General features: G+C 40.9%; 1 protein-coding gene across 1 annotated transcript in view; it reads right to left on the bottom strand.

The window, feature by feature from the left end:
• The window catches only part of RXFP1 (relaxin family peptide receptor 1), a 341,714-nt gene that overhangs the window by 12,005 nt on the left and 317,599 nt on the right, over positions 1-12,110 (bottom strand). Inside the window, exons 16-17 of the mRNA XM_075849676.1 lie at positions 9,792-10,202; positions 2,096-2,314 (exon numbers count right to left, since the gene is read on the bottom strand). Coding sequence (XP_075705791.1) covers positions 2,096-2,314; positions 9,792-10,202 — 630 coding nt within the window. The remainder of the gene's footprint in view (positions 1-2,095; positions 2,315-9,791; positions 10,203-12,110) is intronic.

The raw sequence follows: 12,110 nt of genomic DNA on the forward strand, positions 1-12,110 counted from the left end.
ATACACCTTTGAAAGTGTTTTTTGTCTAAAAAAAAAATCTGTCAGTGGGTTTGGTGCAACTTTCAAATTAGTTTTTATTAAAAATTATTTTTACTTTTTTTTAGATACAGCTGGTCTGTATCCTGTATACGGAGCAGCTGTATTGTTCCCTGAATCCTGTACTTGTCAGGTCCGCGGGACTGACGTGTTTAGTGAAAGCGGGTCCTCCTGTTATCCATCACATCTAACGTCATTACTTAGATGTGATAGATTACAGGTGGATCATGCGTGTCAGAGACACACAGGACCCGCTGACACTGAACCTGTCATGTCTGCGGGACTGACGGATTCGGATCTTAGTGAACGAGACAGATGCTCTGTATACAGCTGTATGTCAAAAAGTGAAAAGAATTTTTAATAAAAAATAGTTTGAAAGTTGCACCAAACACACAAAGTGTTTTTTTTTTTTTTTAATAAAAATGTCAGTCAAAGGTTTACTTAGCCTTTAAGGATTTTTTCTAATCTGTGGAATTTGTAAGCATTCCTTGGTGTCAGATGTACTAGTCTACTAAACATCTCGGATAATAAAGGGTGTTTGTTTGATTGTGCTTCTTGATTTGCTATATACTGGCAAGCACTTCAAACATCTCATGGTATCGTTCTGTTCCCATCAAAGATAAACTGCTTATTTCATATCTGTAAATTCATATGGAACAGCTGGGGAACTACAGGACTCAAAGGTCTAAGCTATACGACAAATGTGGTTTACACATAGGGTTCCAAGATTGATAAGAGATATCACAGCTGATCAAGACATTGGACAATGCAAACAAATATCTGCTAATACATGAGCCTATTTCAAAAAGCATCTGCAATAGTTTTCTTTATTGAGAATACTGAAAAGATTGGGCTAGAGAGAGAAAATTATTTTGTTACTGCAGTTTTTGCCCAAAAAGAGTTTCATGATATTAAGTCATTTGCTGTGGATTTTTTTTTTTTTTAAAGTTTTGCTCACGCAAGTCATCAAATCTTATGGTTAAAGTGAATCTGTCCCCATAATATGCTGCCCCATTAAAAGGCAGTATATTCTGACAGGTCCGCTGTACTAGTAGAGCAAATGGTTAATAGCGCCACCTAAGATAGAATACAGTGACCTCAGATATATTCATAAGGAGAGCACCCCTCGCCTATTCATGCAGATACATTGCAGCCATTGGTCAATTGGGGTGGCAGGAAGGGGTACGGAGAGGCAGGGGGAGCACTCTCCTTATAAATAACTCATAAGTATGAGTCCGCTGTAATCTTTCTTAGCTGCTTTTAACCAAATGGCACAGTTTTTTTTTGGTCTAATAAAATAGCGAACCTTTTCTTATAATATTATGCTAGATCCACTTTTTTACCTTATTATAATTTTATGTTATTGGAATCACTGTCCAAGACCTGATGTGTTCATCAATTCTTAGTAATCAGCAAGTTCATTGCTATATAGCAATATTGTAACATCTGTGGTTGCTGACCACGAACTCCTTCCATCCAGTCGACGCCCTTCTCTGCACATACTGCCGTCCTGCTCCACAGTGACCACCAGGGTGCACTCATGAGCTCAGTCCAGACTTAAGAAGCCAGAGCGCACGCATGTTGGTGATTGAGCTAATTGCTCCAGAGCACCCTGGGCTATAAGAAGGTTCCAGCCCCCGCCTGAGCTTTGTTGTTGTATTCCAAGTCTGTCTTGCAAATGGTCCCCTAGTGTTTCCTGCTCCCAGTGTATCCTGTAACCTGTATCCTGATCTAGTGCCATGCTTAGCTGTAGCCGTGCTGTGCTGAGATGTCCTGCTTCTCCACGCCTGACGTCTACCTGTTGCCTAGTTCCTGCCAAGTCTGTTTTGCTACTGTCCGAGCTGCCACAGGTACCCTATATGAACTATAGACTCTGACCTGCTCCCTGTTGGCAAGCTGCCATACCACCAAGGCGGTACGGCCCAGTGGGTCCACGAACACTACGTGACAAATAGTTTATGCACTTTTGGCAAAGAATGGAAGGAAATACACTTTATTTCCGAATACCCAATTAGCATCCAGCTATAATCTCATACTCAATAGGAAAATGTGAACCCACCTGGTATCTCAACTTGCAGCAAAGATAGAAGTTTAAGTATGAAAATGGGAATCCAGCACAGAGCGTCTGTGAAGACAATGAAGAAGAATCTCTTTGCTAAGGTCATTTCTTTCTTGATGTGGTTGTGGATTTCAGTTGCCATATTTGCAGTTTGGTGGATACTATAGAACATACTACTGTAGGAAAACACAATGATGATAAACGCTGCCAAGTTTACACCTGTTGAAACAATACACAACACATAGTTACTTTCATAATAAGGTGTTAGTGTTTTGCTAAACTTTTGGCAATAGGGAATTACATTGAGTTATTACGCATGATATATAAATGTTAGACTAGTATATACAATGTATAAAACTTTGTGCAGTTAAAAAAAAAGAATACAGATGTATACTCTAACTTTCTATGTGGCTAAGATTACACAGTGCATTGATGAAGGTAGTGCTGTGTCTGATAAAAACTGAAGGGGCCGCAGCATCTCACCTAACACAGCAGCCTCTTTATTCTAGTGATCAGTGGGGGTCCCAGTGGTTAAACCTGAACCTATTGATGGCATATCCTAGTAATATGCCATCAATCATTATTAGTATGGAACTCATTTAACCCCTTAATGACCAGCCTATTTGATACCTTAATTCCAAGAGCTATAACTTTTTTATTTTTGCGTCGACATAGCTGTATAAGGTCTTGTTTTTTTTGCGGGACAGAGGCATGACCTAGCAGGTATTCACTACACGCAGACCTGGCGGCCTTTATTAGGCCCCCGTCTGCGATTGGACACACAGACACTCAGCGAGTTTATCGCCGGGTATGGGTGGGATGAGAGGGAGCTCCCTCTCTCTCCAAAACCACTCAGATGCGGTGCTCGCTATTGAGCGCCGCATCTGAGGGGTTAAACGGGTGAGATCGATACTAATATCAATCTCACCCGGTCGAGCAGGGATGCCCCCGGCCCTCAGCTACCTCTGGCAGCTGAGAGCAGGGAGATTTGACAGCTCCCTGCTCTGTTTACTTATTCGGATGCAGCGCCATGAAAAGGCTATTGCATCGGAATAAAGCCCGTTAGTGGCCGCCGTAAAAACACTATGGGGCGGTCACTAACGGGTTAAGAGGTTTAAGCTATCCATACACAGACAAGATTCACCAACAGTCTAATGTGTATGGGGTCAGCCCCACCGGTCTTTTAACTAAACAAATGTTGGATTTCAACTTGCATGATTCCATGTACCCCTGAGGCTGGGTTCACACGACCACATTAACGTCCGTAATGGACGGACGTATTTCGGCCGGAAGTCCCGGACCGAACTCAGTGCAGGGAGCCGGGCTCCTAGCATCATAGTTATGTACGATGCTAGGAGTCCCTGCCTCTCTGCAGGACAACTGTCCCGTACTGTAATCATGTTTTCAGTACGGGACAGTAGTTCCACGGAGAGGCAGGGACTCCTAGCATCGTACATAACTATGATGCTAGGAGCCCGGCTCCCTGCACTGAGTTCGGTCCGGGACTTCCGGCCGAAATACGTCCGTCCATTACGGGCGTTAATGTGGTCGTGTGAACCCAGCCTTAGAGATAAGCGCTGTCACAGGCATTCAGCAGCTCTTCATATTGAAATAAACATGCATACTTGCCCAGTCCAAGCATGCATGTTTATAGTGGAGTCGGGAGTAGATATCTATGAAACAGCCATGTGTATGTTCAGCATTAGATATAATAGATGCAAGATATCACCAAGCAAAGTAATGGTAGATTTACCTAGTTGAGTATTTTCAGAACATATAGTGCAAAAAGTGTCTGCTGTTCTTCTCTTCTTGAAATGCACATTTCTTGCTAATGATATGCAGTATTGAGCTTACCTGCTCTCTCCTGATAAACCAGAGGTTAATTTCTTTCCTTTTTTATATGATCTCTGAGCAACATATGCATACTTTTAAGTTATCTCTCTCCACATATAATCCCACCCCAGTTTGTCAGACTGTAGGCAAATTTTCCCAAAAGAGCTTATGATAAGGAATCCAGATCCTGATCAATACATTTATTTTAACGCGCTGTTAAAAGATTATGGTTTTACCTTGACTGCAGAAGTGAAGCTGCTAAGCCTTTAGAAGAAGCGAATGAAGCACTGGGCTAGTTCTGATAGAGAACACAGCTATGACCCCCTTATCATTTTGGCACAGACAGAAAGCTCTATGAAAAGCGCACAGCAAAATATTTACAGCAAAACGTTTTCATGATCATCTTTAGAGTAAACATTTAAAAGGAAATATTTGTGGAAGATCCCAATGCAGTATTGTGGATGTAGTAGCTCAATATTTTATATAATAAGTAATTTTTAATATAATGGTGAGATATACTGAGCATAATCCATCAGAATTCTGTTGTAAATGTAATTAACATAATAGTACTTGCTGTGCACCTACCTGGACAGCTTTTAAGTGTCTAGAAAAGTAGTTTGAGCAAGAAAAGTTGTTAAATGTGCCAATTAATGGTGCATTCAGCGTTCAGCTGTAACATTAAAGGTACTTGCCTAATATTGTGTAGGCCCCAGCATGCCGACAAAACAACTCTGATCTGTCGAGGCTTGAACTCAACAAGACACTGATGGTGTCCTGTAGTATCTGGCACCAAGAAGTTATCAGCAGATCATTTAAAGAAAACTTTTCATGTCTCCAAAAAAGTAAATTTTGCCACCATACCTGGATTGCTGCCTTTCCCGATTCCAGCAGCGTTTAGTTGATATATCTACGTGTCTCCGTTTCTTCAGTATCAATATGCTAATTCATGAATAAACTGACAACTGGGCAGTCTGGACCACCCAGCGTCAATGGGGCAAGAACTTAAGCCGCTCTGTCAGAAATTAACTTTTAGGGGAACATAACAGGTCCTTTTTAAGTTCTGTAAGTTGCGAGGTACGGCCTCGGTGGAATGAACTTTTTTTTCCAGCACATCCCACAGATGCCTGATTGGGTTGAGATCTGGGGAATTTGGAGGCCAAGTTAAAAACTTGAGCTCCTTGTCGTGTACCTCAAAGCATTCCTGAACTATTTTTGCAGTGTGACAAGATACATTATCCTGCCGAAAGAGGTCACTGCCATTAGGAAATACCGTTGCCATTAAGGTGTGTGCTTGGTCTGTAACAATATTTAGGTAGGTGGTACATGTCAAGTACCATCCACCTGAATGCCAGGACCCAAGGTTTCCCAGCAAAACATTGCCCAGAGAATCACAATGCCACCCCCGGTGTTCCTTCTTCCCATAGTGCCATACCTTTCCTGGAAAAGCGACGCACACAGCCTTCCACCTGATATTAAATAATGATAGACTAGGCCACCTTTTTCCATTGCTCCATGGTCCAGTTCTGATGCTCGTATGACCATTGTTGGCGCTTTTGCTAGTGGACAGGTGTCAGCATGGGTAGTCTCAACGATCTGCAACTATGCAGTTCTAAATACATCAAGCTGCGATGCACTGTGTGTTCTGATATCTTTCTATCATAGCCTGCATTAACTTTTTCAGCAATTTGTGCGAAAGCACGTCTTCTGTGGGACCGGACCAGACGGACTAGGCTTCGCTTCCTACACACATCAATGAGCCTTGGGTGCCCATGACCCTGTCACTGATTCATCAGTTGTCCGTGAACTACTTTTGGTAGGTACTAACCACTGCCTACTGGGAACACCTGCAAGAACTGCTGTTTTAACCGGTTCCTGACTGCTGGCTGTGTATATACGGCCAGCGGTCAGGGTCCTTAAAACCCCTCGCCATAGACTATTTACGGCGCAGCTTTTAAATTGCTCGGGCAGATGAATATCGGGTCTCCGGCAGTCAGTGACTGCCGGGGACCCTGAGGAGAAGATAGAAGCAGCTGTGTATATGAATAGAGGCAGCGGCACTGGTCACATGATTGCCGGGATGCGGTTAGTGGCAGACTGTTGCTGGGTCTTACAAGACCAAGCACAGCCCTCCTAGTGGCAATAGTCACTATGAGAGGGCTGATTTCCCCTGTAACTGGGGCTGCTGTGCATGGTGTAAAAGACGAAAGAAAAAAAATAAAGTCCCCCAAAGGTCTTTTCGGACCTTTGAGGGACAGACCATAGTAATAAAAAAATAAACTTAAAATAAAGTGCAAAAAAATTTAATAATTAATACGCAAAATACCCGCCCCAAAAAAATAATTCCCCTGCCAATCATTGTCGTAATGCTAGCCCTGAGCCAATTAACCTAAAATTGACATTTAATATATTACAATTTATATTAGACAATGACTATCACAAATAAAAGGTCTATTTAAGGGTAATGGCTAAAATAGCTAAAAAGTAAAAAAGCTTATTTTTTTTACTATTATTTTCAAACTTTAAGCCTAAAAATTCTAAAATTTAAAAAAGAATGTGTATAAAAATGATAAAAAAAAATAAACCTGCATTGTCTATGGAAAAAACAATGCAAAAATCACGTCGCTAGCCCAACAAATAAAAGAGTTATAGCCGTTTAACTAACGAGTGCTAAAAAGGGCTAAACGGCGTCTGGTCCTGAAGGATCAAAATAGCCCGGTCCTGAAGCGGTTAAAGATACTGTGACCCAGTCATCTAGCCAATCCAATTCAGAATTTGGCCCTTGTAAAGGTCGATAATTTCCTTGCAGCCATATTTCCTGCTTCCAACACATCAACTTCAATAACTGACTTTACACTTGCTGCCTAATGTATGCCACCCCTTAATATGTGCCATTGTAACGAGATAATCAATGATATTCACTTCACCTGTCAGTGGTTTTAATGTTGTCGCTGAACGGCGTATGTGCGCCAACCATGAGGTATCTTAGGAAGAGAATGGGGAAGATTTATTCATACTACATATAAGCAGTATCTCGTCAATACAGCGCTCACCAGATTTATCAACATGGTGCAAGCTCTATTGATGAATCTGCTGTAATCTTAAAACAATTCCAGTTTGGGTCTGGCATTATTTTCCCATACTCTTCTAAGTAGAAAACGCTGATAAATTGGTCGTGCTTGTTATAACTATAAAGCCCCGCCCACTTTTCCAGACACATTCGTATGTGCCAAAAACAGAAGCGTAGGAGCTTCATGAATATGGCATTCAGAAAACTGGTGTAAATACATTCATATGTGTCTAACATGCCTAGCAAGTGGTGCCAATTTAATCCTGCCACGTTTTCCATTTAGAAAAATGTAGGGGAAATTTGCCCCAGTTTTGCCAACGCTTAATCTTTAGAAGCTATGTACCAAAGCGCACAGGAGTAACTTGTTGCTGCCAGGCTACAAGGCAGAGTCTGTCACTTGGCCCTCCGCATACCATGTGCCATTTATAATAATGCCGTCTTCTTATATAGAGGAGAGGCTTTGGACTCCCTCATACTCCATGGCTCAGGTGTGACTAATATCTATGCACCCCCTTACATTTACACCCATGCTAAGATGAATTAGCCCTATTCTTTATTTCCAGAAACCACTTTAATGCAACACATTCAGAACAAAATGGATTTTAGATTATTTGTGTAACTGCTGAGATACATTTTCTTCTACTATTACAGCCTTTTCATATCAAATTCTGTTTTACATTTTCCAGGAAATTTGTCTCCTTCCCTGCACTGAATTGTCTGCATGTTGTTATTGTCTATTATCAGTGTAACAACTATGGTGATTATGATCGTTAAACCTAAGGCTACATTCAGACGAGCGTGTCCGATATGCGCGCTTAAAAAAGCAGCGATTTTCCTACATTTCTTGTCCGTGTGTGTTGCGTATTGGCATCAGTGTGCTTTGCGTGTGGCATGCGTTTTTTTTACGTCCATGCAAGCACTTTATTTAAAAAAAAAACGTATTTCTTTGCTTTTCAATATATTTGATGTGTGAAACACGGACAGCACACGGATGTCGTCCGTGTGCTATCTGTGGTCTTCAGGTACCTATAGACTTCAATGGACGTCTAGGTGCGTGAAAACGCACCAATATAGGACATGCAGTAAGTTTCACGCAACGGATACACGCTTCGTGAAAAACAACGCATGTGTGAATGGCCCCATTGAATTGCCTGGGTCCGTGTGCTGTGAGTAATTGCAACGCACAGTACATGGACGCATATTACCTTCGTCTGAATGAGCCCTTATGCAAAACATTCAGAAAATCTGATATTTGCAATACAGTCATTTACCACAATCATTCCGTGATGCAATTGTATCAAGTAGAAATGATCAATTTCACTACCAAATTAAACATTTTCTAGTTGTCATCATCTAGATTAGTTTCTTATTTTAATAATACATGCAAAGGTTATATGGGTTCTTTAGGGTGATACACCTATTTTAATAAAAATGAGTATGAGATTCAAAACTTCCCTATTCTATATTGTGTTATCCATAACTTACATGAACAATCATTAGAAATTTTCAATAAGCGTTCATTAACAAAAACTGAATGAGATGTCCTACCCTTGTTAGGCTGTGTTCACATCAGCGTTGTCTTTCCGTTAAGGTGTTCCGTCGGGAGAATCCCTCGACGGAAAGTCAAACAGAAACCATAGCTTCCGTTTGCATCACCATTGATCTCAATGGTGACGGATACTTTGCTAATAGTTTCCGTTTGTCACCGTTGTGTAAGGGTTCAGTTTTTCTGACAGAATCAATAGGGCAGTCGACAGCCTAATTGATTCCGTACAAAAAAACGAAACCCTTTCACAATGGTGACAAATGGAAACCATTAGCAAAGTATCCGTCACCATTGAGATCAATGGTGATGCAAACGGAAGCTATGGTTTCCGTTTCCCTTTCCGTTGAGGGGTTCCCCCCGACGGAAAGACAACGCTGATGTGAACAGGCCTTAAAGAGGCTCTGTCAACAGATTATAAGTGCCCTATCCCCCACATAATCTGATCGGCGCTGTAATGTAGAAAACAACAGTGGTTTTTATTTTGAAAAACAATCGTTTTTTAGCAAGTAATGAGCAATTTTAGATTTATGCTAATTAGTTTCTTAATAGACAACTGGGCGTGTTTTTACTTTTTATCAACTGGGCGTTGTACAGAGGAGTGTATGACGCTGACCAATCAGTGACCAATCAGCGTCATACACTTCTCATTGTTCCAGCCCAGCATGATCCACAGCACAGTGTGATTGTGCAGTGAAAGAAGCTGGGCGGGAACAATGAGAAGTGTATGTCACTGATTGGTACTGATTGGTCAGCGTCATACACTCCTCTGTGCCATTTCCCCTGGAACCAAGCACCCAGAAGAACATACTCTGCCATCTCCACCTTAGATATGTCCCTATCATATAGTGGGTGCTCTCAGTTTCTGCTGATTTAACACTGGTTCAGGGAGTTGTAGACAGGGCAGTATCAGTTCCAGCTGATCTAACTCTTAGGAGTTAGAAGTGTACCTGTCATATAGCTCGAATTTAGTGTTTCAGAGACGTAGGCACATGCCATTATGTGGGAGGAAGCCTATGAAAGAGCCACTGGAAACAGAAAAAAGGCGAGGAAGGCCATAAAAATAGCATACATAGATGAATGATAAGAATTGATGCCAGTCATCAGTTTTTGGTAAATGTCACTACAAAAATGATCATGTAAATGAACAATATAGTCTCAATATTTTTGGTCTTTTTTTGACAACCATCATCAGAACTTTGACAAAATTAGTTTTATGTAGAAGATTCAACAATATATTTTGACTGTCTTACCAAGAAAGATAATAACGGAGTATATCTGAGCTGCTGTGCTTTCCGGTTGCTCCGAGTGTAGTGGGAAGCAGACCCCATTTGTTCCATAATAGTTGTGGAAAATATGTTCATTGCTAAGGGGTAGGAAGGCTATAATAAAACCAATAATCCAAATAAGTATTAAGGTGCTTATAGTCCTGCATTTTCCTGGTTTCAGACACCTAAAAGGGTATACTATGCAAATGTATTTTTCCAAAGTCAGATAAGTAAGAAGTAAGACTGAAACTTCCGTGGAGAGTATGGCTAATGATCCAACTAGCCGACATTGTGTACTGTCCATCCAGGCCTGAGCATTCTTGTTATATTCCCCTCTGTATTTTAAATCATAGTATCCAATAACAAATAAGTATATTCCCATCAGACAATCGGCACCTAGAATACAAACATTAGTTGAATAGAATAGTTATTTAATGGGGCATTTAGACTGTGAACATTACATTTGTAAGTTCTGCTAGAAAATCGTGGAATAAAATGAAAAGCATTGACTCATCTTTAGTGTTTATATTGTGCAATTTGATCATTGAGCAAAAGGAGTAGCAAGGTAAATTATAATTCCCCTGTGTAGCCAGGCAGGTCTATAGGAGGAATGTAGGCTGCTCTTTATGAATAAGCTCTTAACATGGTGGAAAGTGAGCAGGTTTCCTTCTGTCTCTTTATCTACGTCTATGTATTTGAACCAAAAGTTTTGAGTTCCTGATAATCGGACACCTTGGTGATCCTGAGCATGTCAGATTATTATTTTTTTAACTTTATATGGTGTTTGTGGGCAACTCATAAATTGCCAGTACCCTTCTGAAATACTCTGATGGCTTACATGTGCTAAAGTTCTGTACAACGACCTAACAGACCAGCGCTCTATCGGATTCGGCTGAGAAAGGGATTCTGCAGCTTCTATGTACTGAAGGTCAGCACACGTAAGGTTGGCATATTTATGGCATACGTCACAGGCATATGTTTAAAGTATACGTTATTCAAAACTGCATAATATAGCCCCAGAATGCCCTAAGAATTTCTTGGATGACTTGATAGCGACCCCCCCAATTAAATCCTCCTTATCTTTTTTGTATAGTACACTGAGAGAATCACTCGCTAAAGCTACCACTGCCACAATGTTCAAAATGTGGAGTAGAGAGCTTTTGCAGCAAGATCTTACCCAGCAGATTTTAGGGGGGTGGGCAAAGGTGCGTAAAGCAGTTGTCTGTGAAAAATGGAGGGAGACTCACTTCAAGTTCATCCACAGGGCCATATATGGTTTTGATATTCCCCCACACCCCAACTGTCCGGATAGACAAGTAGCGTGTCCACAATGCCATGCACCCAAAACAAATTTGTTTCATGGTTTGTGGACGTGCCCCAAATTATTTACATATTGGAACGAGATTTCTGGGATTATTAGAGAGACGTGGGGGGAGGCGGTCGCGGTGGAGCCATTACTTCTTTTATTTCATGCCTTTCCTGATACTAAGCATATTCCAGACGCACTTCATGCCTTTCTTCTGGTGGCCAAGAGGTCCTTGCTTGCCCTCTGGCTTAAACCACAGCTACCGTCAGGCCTAGAGGTTATTTCTCAGTTGAAAAATATATATATATATGTATCGGCTGGATATTGAACGAACATCGGAATCTGGTTCAGCAAAATTTTTCAAAAAATGGAAAGTTTTTATATGTAAACACTTCCAGACCAACGAAATAAAAGATCTAATGACACCGTTCTATTATACCTCATGGTACCTGACGAGAGATGTGGCAGGAACATTAGGAGTGCTGAAAAGGTGATTCAGTAGGCGCCAGGGAGTGATTGGGACCCACCTTCCTTTTCAGACCCGGTTCGGTTATATGATCATTCTACATTCAATATTAGAAACGTACATATATAGGATGTCGGGGGGGGGGGGGAAGGGGGGAGTTTCAAGGGGTTAAAGGTTGATAACAATGTTAGCTATGCATGTTCTATGTCAAATTCGTCTGCCAGTTCTGTACAATAATGTATTGACGATCAGTTGAATACAGTAAATAACTCACATGTAATGTCCAATGCAATGTCATGCATCTGTTTCTGTTTATTAATGTTGAAAAATTCAATAAAAATTGTTTTAATAAAAAAAAAGTATACGTTATGGGCTTTTCAATAACTTTTTTCATGACATATATGTTCAATTCCCAAACATTGGCATCCGTCACCAAAGACTATAATGGTATATAACGTAAGCGAATGTGTCATGCACTGGGGTCAAGAGAGTTAATAACATCTTCGTTAAACGAACACCATTATTGTCTATG

The sequence above is a fragment of the Rhinoderma darwinii genome, chromosome 1 (assembly GCF_050947455.1).
Source record: "Rhinoderma darwinii isolate aRhiDar2 chromosome 1, aRhiDar2.hap1, whole genome shotgun sequence".
NCBI lineage: Eukaryota > Metazoa > Chordata > Amphibia > Anura > Rhinodermatidae > Rhinoderma > Rhinoderma darwinii.